At 35.8% G+C, this 21,100-nt stretch overlaps 1 protein-coding gene across 6 annotated transcripts in view; it reads right to left on the bottom strand.

Moving 5' to 3' along the window:
• Positions 1–21,100, bottom strand: part of LNPK (lunapark, ER junction formation factor) — a 62,773-nt gene that overhangs the window by 29,125 nt on the left and 12,548 nt on the right. For 5 of the 6 annotated variants that reach the window (XR_006740559.1, XR_004984871.2, XM_036421134.2 and 2 more), the window contains exons 5-6: positions 13,547–13,605; positions 6,996–7,036 (exon numbers count right to left, since the gene is read on the bottom strand). Coding sequence is in view for 4 of the 6 variants with exons in the window: in XM_036421134.2 (XP_036277027.1) it covers positions 6,996–7,036; positions 13,547–13,605 (100 nt within the window). In the remaining 2 variants the exon portion in view is untranslated. Of the gene's footprint in view, positions 1–6,995; positions 7,037–12,849; positions 12,938–13,546; positions 13,606–21,100 lie in introns of all 6 variants that reach the window. The other variant, XM_036421138.2, reaches the window with a different exon arrangement.

The following is a 21,100-nucleotide window of genomic DNA, read 5'->3' as shown; positions in this document are numbered from 1 at the left end:
CACTTTAGAGTTGGGGAAAAGTTGGTAATGAAGTTAGAGAAAGGATATAAGATAGAATATATCCCCAAATAAACATAATCTATATAGGATATCAAATAACTGAATCCCTGATCTCCACAAATTAATTTTTGATGTTTTAGACAAGTGTTGTAGCAACAGAACTTTATATAGTGATAGAAATTATTTATATATAGATAACTACCAATGAAATTGAAGCAGTAATCAAAAATCGTCCAGCAACCAAAAGCTCTATTTCAGAAAGCTTTATAGGAGAGTTCTATCAAACATTCAAAGAAGAACTAAAACCTATCTCCTCAGACTATTCCAAAAAATTCAAGAGGAAGGCACACTTCCAACCTCTTTCTATGAAGTCAGCATTACCCTAATTCCAAAACCATATAAAGACCACAAAGAAAGAGAACTACAGGCCAATATCCCTCATGAACATAGTTACTAAAATCCTCAACAAAATTCTAGAAAATCGGATCTAGCATCACATTAGAAAGATCTTACATTATGACTAAGTGGGGTTTATTCCGGGGATGCAAGGCTGGTACAATATCCACAAATCAATAAATGTGACACATCAAATTGAGAAACAAAAGTCACATAATCATGTCAATCAATGCAGAAAAAACATTTGACAAAATCCAACACTCTTTCTTGATAAAAACTCTCAGCAAAGTGGGAATAGAGGGATCATACCTCAACATAATAAAAGCCTTATGTGACAAATCTACAGCCAACATCATACTCAATGGGCAAAAACTAAAAGCATTTCCCCTAAGAACAGGGACAAGACAGGGATGCCCACTTTCACTACTCTTGTTAGACATAGTACTGGAAGTGCTAGCTATAGCGATCAGACAAAAAGAAGAAATAAAGGGCATCCAAATTAGAAAAGAAGTAAAATTGTCGTTATTCACAGATGACATAATATTGTACATAGAAAACCCTAAAGACTCCATCAAAAAAACTACTAAATTTAATAAATGAATTCAGCAATGTAGAAGGATACACCCAGAAATCTATTGTTTTTTTATACAGCAATAATGAACTCACAGAAAGAGCAACTAAAAAAAAACAAAAACAAAAAAAACACAATTCCATTTACTACTGCACACACACACACACACACAAAAAAAAAATTAAGATACCTAGGAATAAACTTAACTAAGGAGGTAAAAAACCTATAAGTGGAAAACTGAAAAACAGGACACTGAAAAACTGAAAAACAGGACACTGAAAAAAGAGATAAACAAATGGAAGAACATATCGTGTTCATGAACTGGTAGAATCAACATCATTAAAATATCCATACTACCAAAGCAACTTATAGATTCAATGCAATCCTCATTAAAATACCAACAGCATATTTCACAGACCAAGAACAAACTCTCCAAAAATTCATCTGGAATAAAAAAAGACCCGGAATAGCCACAGCAATCATGAGAAAGAGAAACAAAGTTGGAGGGATCACAATACCAGATATCAAGCTATATTACAAAGCCACTGTTCTCAAAACTGCCTGGTACTGGCAGAAGAACAGACATAACAGAGAACCCAGAAATCAACCCAAGCTATTATGCTCAATTAATATTTGACATAGGAGGCAAGAGCATACAATGGAGTCAAGACAGTCTTTTCAATAAATGGTGCTGGTAAAATTAGTCAGATACATGCAAAAAATGAAACTAGATCACCAACTTACACCTTACACAAAAACAAACTGAAAATGTCTAAAGGACTTAAATGTAAGATGGGAAACCATAAAAATCCTACAAGACTCCATAGGCAGCAAAATAGCAGACATATGTCATAGCAATATCTTCACAGACACAATTCCTAGGGCAATGGAGACTAAGGAGAAAATAAACCAACTTTGAAGTCTAAAGAATTGGGTCCAAAGCACATCTCCATTCTTCATCATCTAGAAAGATTTTAAGCAAGTGTGTTTCCTAAAAGGAAACACTAACAAAAAATAAATGTCAAAAACATTTTAATTTTAAGCCTGGCTAGTGTCGTTCAGTGGTTGAGCTTCAACTCACTGAACCAGGAGGTCACTATTCCATTCCTGAGTACATGCCCAGGGTACATGCCTGGGCTGAAGGCTCGATCCCCAGTAGGGGGCGTGCAGGAGGCAGCCAATGAATGATACTCTCATCATTGGTGTGTCTATCTCTCTCTTCCTCTCCCTTCCTCTCTCTGAAATCAATTTAAAAATTTAAAAATGGAGGATTAAACTTTAAAATTTATTTTTAATTTTGAAAGATGATTACACACATATTTGATATTTAAGTTATCATTATTGAAATAAAATTTTAAAATATACAAATTATTAATTGCCTTAGACAATATTCTTGACTTCTGTTTCATGACAAATATCCCAAATGTAGAAAATTTTCTTTCATTTTGCATTGGCTTAGGTCAAATTATTAAGAATGTGATGAAAGGTATTCAGAGCATTAGGATACATGTTGTAACATTAAACTCACCTTTTTACAACAATGAAAATATTGTCTATTTACCCTAACTTGGGTTTTGCTGTTGATATCAATATTGTATTGACTAATTCAGATTTTACAACGTTTTCTGATTTCATATAGGAGTATTTCACAATAATAGTCACAACTTTTCTCTCTCTGCACTTTTTTGTTAAAGATCTGTAGCCTATGATGAATATTCAAACACTGCAAAATGCCAGCAAACATTATTGGATAATATAAAAATGTAATATTTGAAACATTACACAGAATCACATGCTGAAATTGCCAATTTAAGGACATCCTTTATTTCCAAAATACTAGATGTATAAGCTTACTAATATTTATTTATGAGAACAACTCACCATTAATAAGACAGGACCATAAAACATAGTTATAACCTGGCCACAAGAGCAAGACTAATTAAATTGTTCCACTTCTCTTATACATGGTCCTGTTTCCAGAAACGTCCACATTAACTTACAGCTCAGAATGTAAGCATTTCTTGCTCTTGTTTTCAAGTGACATTAGTGGATTCTTTTGAACCAATAATATTTGTAGTTGAGAATTATAACACTTCTTTCCATGTTTCCAATTTCTCAACTCATTTTTTTCAGGATTTGGTAAATTTCCTGAGAAATGCCAGAAAGAAGTTACCACATGCTATCTTGGAAAACACATGGCATTTTCATGAAGCCATTTAAAGAGTTCATTTTGACTCATGTGTTCTATCTTGCTTTTGAATTGTTTTGATAGGATGCTCATGGATGCAGAGGGATTATATACTGAACAATGATTTATTTTTTTTTAATTTAAAGACCACAAAATATGTGAGTGGCAAAATATACACATCCAAACTTGGTAGTTTTTTTAGATAACTGAAGATCAATTCCTAGCTTTATTGACATTAAGTTCTTAGATTTAAAACACTATTAAGATGTTACTCATTTTTCTTTCTAAGTAATTTAACTTTTTAGTAATTTAACTTTTTAATCAACTGATAATTCACGATCATTGTTAAAAATTATACTTTTACAAATTACACATTACATTAAAAATCTAATCATATTAGCCGGGACTGGTTTGGCTCAATGGACAGAGCGTCAGCTTGGGGACTGAAGGGTCCCGGGTTCGATTCCAGTCAAGGGCATGTACCTTGGCTGCGGGCATATCCCCAGTAGGGGGTGTGCAAGAGGCAGCTGATCGATGATTCTCTCTCATCGATGTTTCTAACTGTCTATCTCTCTCCCTTCCTCTCTGTATAAAAGCAATAAAATATATTTTTTTAAAAAAATCTAATCATATTAAAGAGATGCATCCCTAAGAAAACCACCTATAATAAAATATCAGGTAGTAAATATAGTATATTAATTTTGTTAATAAAAGAGGTTAAGGAGTTGAATAATTTTAAACTGATAGTCATTTTCCTGCAGACATTTAAACAATAAAAGTATTTTTAAAGCTATAGATGTAGAGTGGAAACTTCAACATCAATGAACAAGACCACTTTGATTATTTAGCTTTTGCTCAAACTAATGTCCCTTCTTTTGCTTCTCAGAACCAGCACAATCATTAGCTAGCCCAGGCCTACTACTATTTCACCCTTAACAAGCCTATTGTTCTAATCAAAGTGTAAAGCTACTCAAACAAAGCAGCTTTGTTAAGTGCTCCAGCAACAAAGGCCAGAGACTAGTTCCCAGCAGCAACAGTATCATTACCAGCAACATTCAAGTCGATGTAAATTGTGGTCCCTAATTAATAAAGTGAGTTACAACAGCCAACTTATTTTTCTAATAAAATAAGTTACAACAGCCAACTTGTTTTCTTTAATCATACTATAAGAAAAATGCCATACTGAACTATTCTGTTAATACTAATGCTTCATAATCCATTTCAATATTCAACTATTGAACCCTGAAATGAATTTTCCTATTATCACACCTAAATGAAGCACCTTTTATGCTCTGAGTCCTTCAATGGCTATTAAAGAATTAGTAAATAGCTTGCCTTGCCCTTTCATAGAATTTTCCAAGTTTGCTCCAAGATTCTGTTTTCCAGTGATGTGACGCCACTACTATGGGAATTGTTTCTCATCATTTGGAATTTTTTATTTTCTTCTGTGTTTTTTTCTCTTTTTTTCTTTTGTCTTCCTACTCTTTTCTACTTTAACCAATACTTCTCCATTTTAGTACATACAGGGCTTGGCTCTGACCACTACAACCCGCTCCTTTTTATCATATCAGAAAACTATATCAATCATATCACAACTTCTAATTACTGAGAACCATCAGTATTTCCTCACTTTGGTTTTTTTTCTCAAAGATTACATTCAATACTAGAGGCCCAGTGCATGAAATTCGTACATGAATCCCCCATGCCCTTCTTTCTGCTCTCTGCCTGCCTCCACCCCGCACCATGTGAAGGAAAGCCCAATGCCCTGCAGTGTGATGTGTCTGCCAGGCCTGAGGGCTTCGCCAACACAGTAAGGAAGCACCCATGCCCTATTGCCCTGGCTCTGTCTGTGGGGCCTCGGGGTGTTCCCACTGCCACCTTGCTAAGGAAGCCCCCAAGCCCTGCTGTCTGGGATTTGTCTGCCATGTCTGGGGACTTCCCCACCACTGCAGCACTAAGGAAACCTCCATGCCCTGCTGTCTGGGCTCTGACTGCCGGGCCTGAGGGTGCTCCCGTCGCCACCGCCATGCTAAGGAAGTCCCCAAGCCCTGCTGCCCTGACTCTGTTTGCCAGGCCTGGGGCTTCCTCCACCATCACCCTGCAAACGAAGCCTCCATGCCCTGCTGTTCGGGCTCTGTTTGCTGAGCCTGGGGCTTCCCTGCTGCTGCTGCACTAAGGAAGCCTCCATGCCCTGCTGTCCGGGTTCTTTCTGCCATGTCTGAGGGCAGATCAAGCCTCACTGCTTGGTCCCCCCAACCCCGGCGGGGCTGACAGGCCCAGACACTATAGCAGTGGTGGAGCTGGGAGGCTGGATCTGCCTCCTCTGAAGGCAGATCCAGCCTCGCTGCTCCTGCAGACAAGCCAGACACTCCAGGAGCAGGGCAGAAGGGACTGGGCACCACCGTCTTGTGGCTATGGGGGCCGCCATGTTTGTCTTGGGAGTGATGGTAAATTTGTATATTATTCTATTATTAGATAGGATTATTTTCTATTAGTTTCAGGTGTACAGCATAATGGTTAGACAATCAGTTTACAAAATGTTTCCTGAAGTATTTCCAGTACACATCTGGCGCAATACATAGTTATTACATATTGACTATATTTCCTATGCTGCAATTTACATCTCCATGACTAATTTGTTACTACCAATCAGTACAATCCCTTCACCTTTTTCACCCAGCCCCCCAACTTCCCTCCCCTCAGGCAACTATCATTCTGTTCTCTGTGTCTGTGAGTCCATTTCTGTTTTGTTCATTTACATTGCTCTTTAGATTCCACATATAAGTGAAGTATTTCCTCACTTAGAATTCTAGCTGCTCCATAATGTACAAAATGTCAGAAACATAATACAATATAATGAAAATATTTGTTTCAATTTAGGACCATGAAAAATGTTAATGCAATTTTGATAAATATCTCATAGAACATTGAAGAAACAGTAAACAAAACAGATAAGAAAGCCTTTCGAACTTAGTTTCTTTATTTTTCAGGTACTTAAAACCCTCAGGACCAATGTCTTTTACTACCAATTCACAGAACAATGTTTAACATTAATCTTAACTATATTAATTTTACTTATTTCATACATAATTGTAACATATTACATTTAGACTAAAATATATTCATCATTTGCATCTAATTAACATGATAGTACTACCGGTATCAATTATCACTTTCATATTTCAAAAAAATTACATGAAAAAAATACATGTAAATTCAAGTCAAAAGCTAAGTTTAACTAACTTGTTAGAGACTACTAATATTTAAACCTCTAAATATCTAGGGCTCTTTCTCTCATTCTTGGCCCTCCTTCTAACATATCCAAAGTATGCATTTAACTGCCCCACAATAGCTACTCAAGTAATCTGAGTTGCTGACAAAAAAAATAAAAGAAATCAAAAGGGGAAAAATCTCTATCTCCCCCTTTCTTAAGTCTTTTCATGTTAAATTTGTCTCTTACAATCAATCTTCTTGATTCCCTCTCTTATCCTTATCATGTCAAGAAAACTTAAGAACTGACATATGTAAATGTTTGGTCCTTTTTTGCCCCTAATCAATAATCAATCTGGACACAACTTTTCATCCCTCTGCCTTATTTAATGCTCCAATTTGATTCATTTACTTACTTCTCATCTTCCATATAAATTCTCAGGATCTGAAAAGTCCATATAGCTACTTTTTCCTGTCTTAACTAGCAAAAATATTCATAATTTAGCTTCATCATTAAAATGCTATCTAAAATCATATTTGTTTCTTAGAAGTCATTACTTACAACATATAAACATTATTTAGTTCTTTATTAGTTTTACATAAATTAACTTTAAGTAACAGTTCACTTACTATTTTTTTCTTCTGGGATTTTAAATCATCCAATGCTTCATCTAGAAAAAGAGATTTAAATCAAAGCTAAGTGAGATATTAAGATACTTAAACAAAAAATTGTGACAAATAATAAACATTAAGCAACTGCAAGAAAACGTTCTCATTTTAGTGTTTCTCACTGATATGTACAGATAAAAATGACCTCAATCTTTACCCATATATATTTCATATTTTGCCTATGTTATACACTGAGTGGCCAGATTATTATGATCTCTGAATGCATAAAAATCTGGCCACTCAGTGTATACATATATATACTTGAGGCCCAGTGCATGAATTCATGCATGGGTGGGGTCTGGCCAGCCTGGCCAGGGGGAGGGGGCACGGGGGTTGGCCGGCCAGCCTGCTGGTCAAACTCCTGGTTGAAGGGACAATTTTCATATTAGCCTTTTATTATATATGATATACACACTAAGTGGCCAGATTATTATGTGTTCAGAGATCATAATAATCTGGCCACTTAGTGTATATTACAAGCTACTTAAATAGAGAGAAAAATTGCCTTAACACAGACTACAACATTTTTCCAAATTTAAAATTATTCAGTTTTTAGAAACATTACTGTTACTTCTCCTTCCTTTCGTTATCCCATCCAAATTTATAAAATTAACACCAAATCTTTTTATATATTGCTAATAAAAATGTTCTCTTTGTTTATAAGGAATTAAGTGAATGATATATATTATTAAGTTATTCAATCTTCAAGGTATTGAGCACTAATAAAGAAAATACTTTGAAAATTTATAGTATTATACCTGAGGAGGCACTTGGAAAGGAAGAGAACAATATTCACTTTTCAAAATTAAACTTTTCTAAGATTTGTCTGCTTTAGGTTGGCATGGTAAAGAATCAATTCAAATGAATTATGAATGTAGATGTCTGCTTTACAAATATATTTTAGGTTTCTAGTTTTTCTCTAGAAATACTGTCAACATCTGCTTTACAAATTAATTTTAGATTTTGAGTTTTTATCTAAAAATATTTAATTAGTACAAAGAGGAATACTATTCCAGCTGGAAAAAAAAGGATTTATACCTTGATTTAAACATTTTATCAAAGAGAATTTAAACTGTTCTTAATTTTTAATTAAATTTATAAATACCATTCAAGTACTGGGGTAACAAACATGTGAATATCCATTTTAAAGCATATTATTGAAAGGAATTTTAGGAATAAAATAGGGAGGTTTATGAAGTCTTAGGAATAAAGTGTGTCCATGGGGGAGGAATGCATAGGTGAGGCCTTGGAGCCGCCAGAAGGCATACAATCAGAGAATAGAAAAGTGCCACAGGATAAGGGGAGAGGAAGACATACATTCACAGAGGATCAAGAAAAGTCAAGTGTGGGGGGAAAAGGAAACATACTTTCACAGAGGATAGAGAAATGCCAACAAATGCTGGAAAAGGTAAATATGTTCACAGGAGATAGATGTTACAAGAGAGAGAGAAAAAGGGGGGCACCACATGGGTGTTGAACTTTGAAGCTGATATTCTGCAAAAGACTGACCAATTTAAAAGCACAGTCATAAAATAGGGAAGGGGTCCAATTAGAAGGGAGCATGAAGAGACAAAAAAAAACTATAGCATTTTGATAATAAAATCTACACTCCAATATGCCCTAAAAGTGCAACATTCAAAGTCCAATTTTCTATTCTTGTTTTTATATGATGAATATGCACTGGTAACAAAAAATAAAATTGTCACAATACAGAAATACAGGTGGCACTTGAAATGCTGTCAAATTATAACTATGTCACTGTAATTTGTCATGCATGCTGCAACAAGTCTGAAGTGTTGAGAGCACCAGCACAGTCTGTCATAACTACTCAATTCTGCCATTATAGAATGAAAGCAGCTATACACAACACAAATGAATGGGTATGGTTGTATTTTAATAAAAACAGAAATTTGAATTCCACACAAATTTAACATGCTAAAAAATATTATTCTTTTGAATTTTTTCAATTTTTAGTTGAATATTCAAACCCAACTAAAGGACTTGTATGCATGCATAAAAGCATAACCAATGGACACAGCCACTAGGGGGTGAAGGCATGTGCTGGGCGGTGGGAGTGGCCCTGGAGGGGTCAATGGGGAAAAGGGAGACATATGTGATACTTTCAATAAAGAACTTTAAAAAAAAATGTTCAAACCATTCCTAAATCATGAGCTATACAAGGACCTAGCTCACAGGCTGTAGTTGCCAACCCTTAATGTAATCTATACTTTCCAACTTGTAAAACAAAGGAAATAAAACTAAAAGAGAACAAAAAGCAAGAACAAAATAAGACAAACAAAAAAAGGCAAGCACATGACAAATAGCTTCAGATATAAATAAAAATGTTTAAATAAAAAACTTCACACATTTGATTTCCTTAGGAAAGTGTTTCTAAGGACTTATTGAATTTTTTATTATTTTGCTAGCTCCATGAAGTCAGAAAGTATATTTGTTTTAAACTTCTTACTATCCTCCAGAAGCTACTATATTACTAAATACCACTGGAAATAATACAATAAACTTAATTTTCTTAATCTGATTTTAAAAGTATCAATATTTTTTTAACCATATCAAATATCCTACTTAATGGTTAATCAGGAACTAGACAAATTTACCTGCTATCCCACTTCAATATAATACTGGGTCTTAACCCATTAACTAAGGCAAGAAACATTTTAAAAGAGTAAGATTTGAAAAAGAAAAATTAGTACCATCAGGCCACATGTGTATAACACTTAACAGTATTTATATGCTTTTACATGTATTTTTGTTCAGTACTTGGCAATAGTCTTGCCAAAACAAATATTTCTTTCCATTTTATAAATTAAGAAACTGAGGCTCAGATAATTTAAGTTTATTTGGAGGACAAAAAGATGACCAGTATGTTTGGTGCAAAAATGAAAAAAGGAGAATGCAAGGAGTTAGAGAAATGGCATACCAGATGTACCAGTTAATAATACGGATTTTTTTTTTTTCAGTAGATGGCGTTACACATAAGTTGATGTATATGTGATTTGATATGTATGCTATTTTGTTGTACTGACAAGCTTCAAAACTTCATGTGTCAAATGTTCTGAAGGTGTTAAAATCATAGATATTTTTACACTTAAAAATGCCGAGTTTTGTACCAAAAAAAAGAAGAGCATTTGTGGAAAGTTTTAATTCATTACTTTATTTTGAAGAAAAGTGCTGCTGAATACTTCAGGAAGCTTATGGTGAACATGCTCCATCTCAAGATACTTGTGAACGCTGGTTTAAACGCTTTAAAAGTGATGACTTCGATGTGAAAGACAAAGAATGTCCAGATCAACCGAAAAAGTTTGAAGACCAACAATTACAAGCATTAATAGATGAAGATGCATGTCAAACTGAAAAACAACTTGCAGAAAGATTAAACATTGTTCAGCAAACACTTTCCAATTGTTTACAAGCAATGGGAAAGATTTTAAAGGAAGAAAAATGTGTACCACATCAACTGAACAAAAGACAAATGGAAAACCAAAAAGTCATCAGTGAAATGTTGTTTCAACGGTATGAAAGAAAGTCTTTTTTGCATCAAATTGTGACTTGTGATGAAAAGTAGACTTATTCTGAGAATCCCAAATGCACAAAATCGGGTTGATCCAAGTCAACCATCAACATCAACTGCAAGGAAAAACGCTTTGGAAAGAAGACAATGCTCTGTATTTGGTGGGATCAGGAAGGTATGGTATATTATGAGCTTCTAAAACCAGGTGAAATCATTAATACTGCTTGATACTGACAACAAAAAATCTATTTGAACCACGCTTTGATCGTGAAATGACCAGAATGTGCCAGAAGACATGGCAAAGTAATTTTGCTTCATGATGACACACCATCACACACTTCAAAACCAGTTAAAGTCACATTAAAAGATCTTGCCTGGGAAGTATTAACCCACCCGCCCTATACATCAGACCTTGCTCCTTCAGATTACCACTTGTTCCGATGGATGGCACATGCAATACTTCAAACTGTACAAAGAAGTGGAAAATTGGGTCTCTGATAGGTTTGCCTCAAAACAAGAAAAGTTCTATTGGGATAGTATCCACAAATTACCTGAAAGATGGGGGAAATGTGTAGCTAGAGATGGACATTACTTTGAATAAAGCTCTTTTGATGTTTTTCTTGAAATTATCGTGTTTTCTTATAATCAAAAATTTTTTTTGATTATAAAATCCACATTATTAACTGATAGACCAGAAAATTGAGGTAAGAAATCAATTTTACTTTTGTTGCCATAAGAAGCCATTAGAAATTTTAAAGACACACAAGATCTGATTTAAAATAGACTGGTTATATATAGCCCTGGCCAGATAGCTGTTAATTGGAGTGTTGCCTCACTTCAATTGCAGAGTTGATTCTCAGGCTGGGCACATACCTAGGTTGCACATTCAATCCCCAGTCAGGTAGTGTGTGGGAAGCAACCGATCCATGTTTCTCTCTCACATCAATGTATCTCTGTTTTTTCTTTCTAGATGATTGCATTAAGGCAGAATTAAATGCTAATAGAGAATATCCAACAGAAACAGGTTATACAAAAGAGAGGATAATTCTAGGAAAGGGTAATTATAAGAGCAAAGTTCTTGAGATGGCCAGAGAGGATCTAAAATCCAGGGCATAAATGGAGGGCTTAGCCACATACAGAATCAAAGTCATTCTTCCAGAATTTCATGAAGTATGACAACATACTTAGTAATAGATGGAGCTAATGATATATTTAGTGAAAGAGGTAGCTCTCATCTGTTTACATCTATTTTCTCCATAAAGTGAAACTATCAGGTGAGAGTGGCCAGGTAGATTTTTGTGTGGTTTTGTTTGTGGCTTTTGAATTTTTATTCATTTGGTTAGTTTGTTAGTTGGTTGGTTTTATTTTGACTTGGTTTTGCAGTTTTGGCAGGGAGGTAGGTATTAGAAATTTGAGAAAAAATACAATCTTAATGCTCTCAAAAAGAAAAACTGTGAATCTACTAGGGAACTATAAAATAAGACTGTGCACTGTTGAGTGTACATTGGTGTTTGCAATAAGTCTGGTCAACATGCTGTATGATTTTCCTCTAATAAATTTAGCTTTTCTGATGCAGGCATAAGATTAAGCATATAAATGTTTTTCACTAGGACAGGGTTTTGGCAGCCACTGATTAAGCATACAATTATTGTATGTTTAAAGAGGGTATGGTTTTCCCAGACAAGTCGACTGGGAAAGAGGGCAAATGAATCAGGAGAGCCTGTTAGGGATGGTCAGGGCTAGACCACAGAACCTCAACTGGGTTCATATAATGAGCAAGTAGGGCAGTTTGAAAGTCAAATAATATATCCGTATGACCTTTATCTGGATCCTGAGTCAAACAAACGAAATACTTTTAAAGCAAATTATATTTATGAGATAACTAGAAATGTAATACTCTCATATTTAATAATATTAACAATTATTTTCAAAGAAACAATAAACAAAACAAAACCAAAGAAACCTCACAGATTCAGACAAGATTGGTGGTTTCCAGGGGGGAAGGAAATGGGGGAGGGTCAAATATATGGTGATGATGGAAACTAGACTATTGGTAGCTAGCAAACTATAGTGCATACAGATATCAACTTACAATGTTGTACATTTGAAACTTATGTAATGTTATTACCCTATGTTAACCTCAGGATTTTTAAAATTTCTTTTTCAACTGTTATAATGTATTGTGTTAATTATTTTAAAAGTCTGCTATGGATAAATATACTTGGGATGTATTTCAGAATAATACAGAAGGTAGATAAGTGGGGGTAAAAATGAAACAAGATTGACCATGAGTTAAAGACTGTTTAGGTTGTATGAAAGCTATAAGAGAGTTCATTATATTATTCAGTCTACTTTTATATATGTTTGAAATTTTCTATAATGAAAAGTTAAAACAAAACACACACACACACACACACACACACACGCACACAGAAAAAGAAAAGTTAAAATAAGAAAAAATAAGTCACACAAATTTTATTAAAAATTAAATTGGCATATCTTTGGTTAATTGTAGCTCATAGTTTTAAGACCTGAAAATCCTTAAAATCTGTATACATGCAGAACAAATATAGACTATTTTATCATAATTTGTATATTTCAATAAAAACAAAAGCCTAGGGGCTGTGAGGTTACAAAGAATGGTGCAATTAATAAAATAAATCAAAAGATGTATAACCGTATTAAACTCCCTAATAAGATTTGTATAAAGATTATTTTAACAAATATAATTTCCCTTGATTTAAATAAATGAATTATTTTTGTGCAAATAAAAATTCTAAATGAACAAGACAGAAATAACACAAATAAAAAGTGGAACCATCTTGATCATTCATAACCTTTCTTATGCTTCACAAGAAACAACTCTTCAATATATACCATGTTTATCATTTCCATATAACATTTCATAACCTGCCATTTAATTACAAACCAATGCATTTTGAGTTTTCTAATGTATTTATACAAACTTAGAAATTCAACTTACTATTTCTTTCTGTTCTCTTGGAAAAGAAGAATATAAGCACCGTTCTTATGCTCCAGATGCTATAGAGGTGGCAAAATTCAGAAACAAAAATCATTAGAATAAGTAAATTAGAAGCCATATAAAATTAAAACAAATACACATTTCATTAGAGTTAGGTTTATTGTTTCCTTTTATATGTTGAAAATAAAAAAGTACTCTTTTCTTTAAGAGACATCAGAAGTCTGTGCTTTCAAAAGAGTTCTCAATCTAAAATCCATGGGCCTTCTGAGGCTCTTCTGAATTAGAAAATTGCCTCTGTGTAAATAAATGCATTTCTCTGGAGAGACCACTGCTTTCACCATTCTCAAAGAGGTCAATGAACTCCACAAAAGATTAAGAACAAAATTTAGAATCCCTTCGTAATAAGTATCAAATCCAAGAATTTATTTATCCTATGCATTAAAAGAAAAACATGTTTTTTAAAGTCCAGAGCATTATACAAAAGTAAGTAGCTACTCTTTCCCTATTATTTAACATTGGAGGGATCTTCCCAACTAATAGAATAAGCTATGTGGAGGGAAATAAAATCAAATAAACATTGATGAGTAAATTTAGCTAAGTGCTTCCTTCCAAAGATTTTATGAGGATAATTGTTTAAACCCTGCATTAGGAAGCCAGTAAATAATATTAATAGTACTGAAAAGAAAATCAAAGAATGATCCTAATCACAAACTTGTCAAGGTCATCTTTTAAATTTAATGTAAATATAGCAAAATATCTCTTTCTCCATAAAACATGGCAGACTAAGTATACAAACATTATACATTATTTTATAAAAGAAATATTGTGTCTGTATGTGAATTCAGATAAGTATGGCACTGAGTTCATTACTCTAAAATATTATTGCTATTCTTGGGAGTCAGCATGCAAGATAGTCACAAGTGTACTCTATCTCCTGGTATTCACATCTTTGTGTAGTCCTCTCTCATCAGTGTTGATCTGTGTGACCAACAGCACATGGCAGGAGGGATAGTATGTCACAACAAGATTTCCTTATAAAAGACTACATACAGCTTGCATCTTGGACCTCCTTTGCCACTCACTATCTTTCTCTCTCTCTTGGATTACTCGTTCTGAGAGAAGCCAGCTGTTATGACATGAGGATATTCAGGGACCTCTATAGAAATGCCCAAGGAACAGAGGTCTCTGGCAAATAGCCAGTGAGGAGTTGAAGTCTGCCAACAACTACATGTGTGAGCTCAGAAGTAAATTCTCCAGCCTTAGTTAAGCCTTGAGATGAATACAGCCCCAGCCAGCAGCTTAAATGAAATCTGTACACTCTGTATATGAGCCAGAACCACCTAACTAAGCTGCTCCCACATTCCTGCCCCTCAAGAACTATAAAAGATAATAAACATTTGTTGATTTAAACTAATAAATTCTGGGGCAATTTGTTACACAGCAACGGATAACTAATACTTGTCTTTTATATTGTTATTTACTTTTATAATCTGAAAACCCAAAATAACCAGCACCAGATTCCCACATGGTACTTGAACAGCTACCTAAGCACTAAAAAATCCCTGAATATTATCTTTATCAAGGAAAGGAAGATGAGAAAACAGGTTAAAGATAAGACTCATAACCTCAAGGATCCCACCAACAGTAGAAAAGTCCCATGGTATTTCTCTACTTCAAACAAATTGAAATAGTGGCAAGCTGAGTGATGAATTAGAAAAAAAGTACAGGAAACAAAAACAGAGAACACAAGAGAAGAAATCACAGAGATAGTGCCTGGAATTCTATAGTAAATCAGTAAATTTTCTTAAATGAGTAGATACTACTTTTTAAAAAAAATATATGTAATTTTTGCCCTGGCCAATGGGACTCAGTTGACTGAGCATCATCCAATGTACCAAAAAGTTGCCAGTTTGATTCCCAGTCAGGGCACATGCCCAGGTTGCAGATCTGATAGCTGATCGGGGTGCATGCAACCAATTAACTTTTTTCTCTCAGATGTTTCTCTCTTTCTCTCCCCCCCCCCCTTTTTCTCTCTCTACCTTCCTCTCTCCCTAAAATCAATAAAAACATATTTTCAAAAACATGAAATTTTCAAAGTGCATAAACTACAAGAATTGAAATAGACACCCAAAATAAAACTCATTAATTCACCATCATAGACAATAAATTCTCCCTTTGGTTTTGATCAGAACTACTGCAAGAGAAGGTGAGCTATCAAATTTCCATGTATCAAGTCTTTAAGACTTGAAAGTGTAGAACATGTAAGTTATTCCTTAAGGCTAAATTAAATGAAATTCATGGCATTTAAAAATAAAATTTAGAAAACAAATTAAAGTACATTAAAATCTATATTTTAGTTATCCCAAGAAAGGTTTTTCTCTCCAAATTAAATATAATTTATGAAAATGTGGCAACATATTTTCTGGAGACATTGAAGATACCATTATTGACTCCTACTTTGAGAACAGTGACAAAATCAAAATTTCCCCTTCTTCTTCAAGAAATAATCCAAAAAACAAAAACAAAAATTCCTTTTCAGTAAAACTAAGATATCGCTAAAACCCAACCCTCAAAATATGTGGAAGGGCTCCCAAAAACAATGGAAATCATGCAGGGACTCAAAAAGAGTGGAAGCAGAGAAGAAAAATTGTTTATCTTACAAAGAGATAGCAAGAGAAACTTCTCAAAGTATAATAAAGCCTTGTTTATCACAATAAGACATACAGCCAAAACCGGTTTGGCTCAGTGAATAGAGCATCGGCCTGCGGACTGAAAGGTCCCAGGTTCGATTCCGGTCAAGGGCATGTACCTTGGATGTGGGCACATCCCTGGTGAGAGGTGTGCAAGAGGCAGCTGATCGATGATTCTCTCTCATCAATGTTTCTAACTCTCTATCCCTCTCTCTTCCTCTCTGTAAAAAATCAATAAAATATATATTTTTTAAATAAATAAATAAATAAGAAGAAATATATGCTATAGGCAGAAACTCCTTAGTTTGGTCCCATAAATGACAGAGAGAAGGTGGGGCTTAAAGAGAAATCATTCATTCATTCTGCCAAACTTACGTGCTCTCTTCCTAACAACCACATAAGCCCTATCTAATTTATTGAAATGTTTTTAGGTGAGATTTCAATACTATATAAACAAAAATGAAAAGATATATAGGTCTCAATATTTAAAACTATATTTACTATTTTGTCTGTTTATTTAACTATCAAAGGTTTTGCAAGACTAACCTTCAAATTCAGACAGAAAAAGAATGATTTATTTTTATATAAGGCAGGCACCAAGGTTTACATTTAACTTTTATCTATTTTTCAGTATAACTCAACACCATTTCCCCCCAATGATTTGAAATGTCATCTCTATATATTATATAACTAGAGGCCCAGGGTGCTATTGAAATTGTGCAAGGAGACGCCCTGCCTCCTGCCGTGCAGGGAGGCACCCCATAGGGCACCAGGCCGAGAGGTGCTCCATGCACCTCCTGGTGACCGGTTGTGGTCCTGATGCCATTGATCCTGATGCCATTGATGCCTTTTCCCTTCCTTCCCCACTGCTCTGAGCTAAGGGCATGAGATCGCCTGAACGCCTGAACGCCTGAACTGAACTGGGGCCCTGTATTGTGTGCAGATTGTGCTCCACAGGAACCTGCTTGATCCAGGGAGTGTTGGGGTCATTCACTGTGGGCTCGATTTAAATGAAGCCCCTGCTTAGATAGGCCCTGGCTGAGCCATTTGCCTTTTGCAGAGGGTTTATCATTCCTTCTGGCTGTTTCCTTGGAAACCACAAACTCAAGATAGCAGTGGAATGCTGCATCCCCTTATCTGAAATCCTGCTTCTCTGGCACTAGGGGTGGCTGGGACCCACAGGAGTCAGGCTGGACGGGCACTGCAGGGGACCTGCTCCTGACTTGCAGCATTCCCTGGGCCTCCTGCCTGTGTCCGCTCCGGGGCCCCTGGGGCTCGGGCAGGCCTCCCTGTCTCTGTCTCCATCTCTGCTCCTGGCCTCACCTGTGTGTGCAATCTCCTCCTGTCCGGTTGTGACCCATTACGCACCCAGCCTAATTTGCATATTACCTCTTTTTAAATATATGTGTACACACACACACACCCACACACAAGGGGCCCGGTACATGAAGATTTGTGCACAGGGGGTGGGTCCCTCAGTTCGACCTGCACCCTCTCCAATCTGGGAGCTCGCAGGGGAGCCTTCTCCAATCTGGGAGTTGCAATCATATGAGCGAATTGTCTGAGACCCTAACCCAGTTTGGTTTGTTGCTCACAGAATAATAGAGGCTTTTTTTTTCTTTGCTTCATTGGTGGAGATTTCCTGGAAGTTTTAGGATATCTTCCCTTTAATTTTACCTATATACTCTGATTTTACTTATGTCTCTCATCTTTGCTTTCCCTCCATCCCCCGCTGCAACAGTAACCTGCTCCAGGCTCACTTTGCTCTTAATGTTAGGAGATCCTTCTGCCATCAGAACTGTGATTCCCAGCATTCCTGGTGCTCCCCACACTCTAGGCTTCCGCTTCCAGTCCTGGGGCTGCCACCAGAACTATTCCCAGAATTCCTGGTGCTCGCCGTGCTCTGGGTTTTCCCTTCCTGCTTTGTCTCCGTACCACTGCCTCCCGCTCTGCCAAGTCTTCCAAGCAGCCAGCTCTCCCTCTCTGCTCTTTGTTGGTTTGGGAAGCCAAATTCCCCAAGTCGCTCTATGCAAATTAACCCCACATCTTTGTCAGGTTAATTTGCATACTCCTGATTGGCTGGTGAGCTTAGTGGAGGTACGGTCAATTTACATGTGTCTCTTATTATATAGGATATATATCGATATATAAAAATCATGCATAAAAATTCCTTTGGGGATTTATTTCTGGATTCTGTGTCTCTTTGGTCTGTGTCTCTATTTATACACTGTACCAAACTTTTAATAAAGTTTTATAATGAATTTAATGCCTCATAGACCTCTGCTTTTCATTCTTCTCTTTTTTTTTTAGAATTTCCAAGACTATTTTTGGGTGCTTATTTTTTCATTAAAGTATTGTTATTTTTATTATGATCCCACATTTTTAAATCAACTCAGGAAAAACTGATCTCATGACAATATTAAATCTTCAAATCAAAGAATAGGATGTGTCTCTTAATTATGTCTCAGTACATAATACTTTAAAGTATAAAATTCTATCAAGTGAATATCTATCAATATTAAAATATTATCAATATTGCAAAGGGAATACTTGCAAAATGATTTTCTTACCTACCAAAGTAAATACAGTTAACTTTTGACAACACAGGTTTGAACTATATGGGTCCACTTATATGTGGAATTTTTTTCAATAAATTTTATTTTCTCTTATAATTTTCTTAATAACGTTTTCTTTTCTCTAGCTCACTTTAGGAAAACAGTATAATACACACAACACACAAAATACATATTAATCCACCAATTATGTTATTGTAAGGCTTCCTGGAAATAGTAGGCTATTGGTAGATAAAGCTTTGGGAAGTCAAACACTATATGTGGATTTCTAGCGGCATAGGAGTGTGGAGGAGGGGTCATTGCCCCTATCCCCACCTGGTTCACGAGTCAATTGTATTCTCCTTAAGTAAAAATGTCAGAAAATGTCCACAGATATCTTCTCCCTTAAAAGCCAACTATAATTGATGAGAGATACTTTGTATTCTTATTAGAGTGCCATGAAACAAATATTTAACTTCTTCAAAAGGCTACAAATGATTACTTCTTAGCCTTTTGGCTGAGATCAGGCAAAGTACCTGCTTTTATCAGTGTAAAAAGCTACAAATTATGTTTTTCAACCTTCTAGCTGGAATGAGAAAATATCTGTTACTAGCTAGTTGGAAGAAGGAGGAATGTGAAAGTGGGATAAAAATTATACACTATTAAAACCCTATCCTCAAATGGCTTTCAATTTAGTACAATAGCGATTTTCAAAAAGCATGCTACGGCATACTGGTATGGCACAAGAATTTGTAAAACATGCATTTCTTGAGCACTGAGCTCTTTCCCTTACACTGTCAAATAAAAAATGTCAACAGCAAACACAATAGTGGTAAACCAGTATTATACCTTTTTAATTTTTTATTTTTTTGTCAAATTGGCAAAAGATTACTCTTTGATGTGTCATATAATTTTAGTAATTAGTTTATGTGAGCCATGAGATGAAAAAGGTTTAAAATCACTGTGACAGAAAAACAAGAAAACATACAAAACAGGAATAGGACCGCTTCCCTCAGTTCTTTTGCTTACAATCCCCTCCCCCACTCCAATAACCCCGTTTAAGAGGCAAAAAAAAGGGGTGAAAAAACACAGGGAAAATAATCCTCTGGGAGGGTCAACATTTTATGCTAATTGCTTTCTAAAAGGATCTTACAGCGAATGAAACTTCTAGAAAGTTATAATCTGTAAAAATAAGGTATCTAGAAGTAAAAGTCTATAAGGTTGCTTGTAGAGTCCATCAAGATAGAGACAAATCTTCACAGTTGTTCACTCTTAGAAAATGAACCAACTCTCAAGGTAATGCATACCTGCCAGCATAATGTAGAAATACAAAAATTGAACTATAACCTATTCCACCTCACTAAGCATAGCCTCAATACTCCGATGAAATAAGTCCAGCATTTATACTATAATTTCAATTTTAATAACAAATTGCAAAGATCAGAGACATCCTATCTAATAAGAGTAATAAGCAGATTAACCATCACTCCAACATACAATATGGCTGCCCCCATGTGGACACAAGATCCTGCCCCTATATGGACACAAGATGGCCACCACAAGATGACCAGCAGGAGAGGGCAGTTGAGAGAGACCAGCCCTGCAAGGGAGGACAGTTGGGGAAGATCAAGCCTTCAGGGGAGGGCATTTAGGGGTGACCAGGCCAGCAGAGGAGGGAAGTTGGGAGCAAATAGGCTGGCAGGGGAGCAATCAGGCTGGCATGGGAGTGGTTAGGGCACGTGTCAAACACAGGGCCCGCGGGCCAAATCTGTCCCGCCAGGCCTTGCAATGTGGCCCGCACCGCGCTGTCATCACTGCACTCCACTGCGTTTCCATCACAATGACAGTTTATGACTGTTCAGTAAACCATTCGGCCCGTGATTTAGGCTGGATTTTAGATTTTGGCCCCTTCTCTGATTGAGTTCGACACCCCTAGGGGGGTGATCAGGCTCGTAGGCAGAAGCAGTTAGGGACAATCAGGAAGACAGGTAGGCAAGCAATTGGGAGCCAGAAGTCCTGGATTGTGGGAGGGATCCCAGATTGGAGAGGATGCAGGCTAGGCTAAGGGACACACACCTCCAACACCATGCATGAATTTCGTGCACCGGGCCTCTAGTATAAATATATTATTGAATCTGAAAGGCAGAAAAACAATAGGTTGAAATCACAGCAAGTTCCTCCATATTATAACCTAAAAAGATATAAATCTCAAAGCATCTTATATAATATACTACAGTGTTTCCTCGAAAATAAGACATCCTCCGAAAATAAGACCTAGCGCATAGAAAAATAAGACATCCCCTGAAAATAAG

This window comes from Pipistrellus kuhlii, unplaced genomic scaffold, assembly GCF_014108245.1.
Source record: "Pipistrellus kuhlii isolate mPipKuh1 unplaced genomic scaffold, mPipKuh1.p scaffold_m20_p_7, whole genome shotgun sequence".
Lineage (NCBI taxonomy): Eukaryota > Metazoa > Chordata > Mammalia > Chiroptera > Vespertilionidae > Pipistrellus > Pipistrellus kuhlii.
The sequence above is the reverse complement of the archived record's forward strand: the minus strand, read 5'-3'. Positions and strand labels throughout refer to the sequence as shown.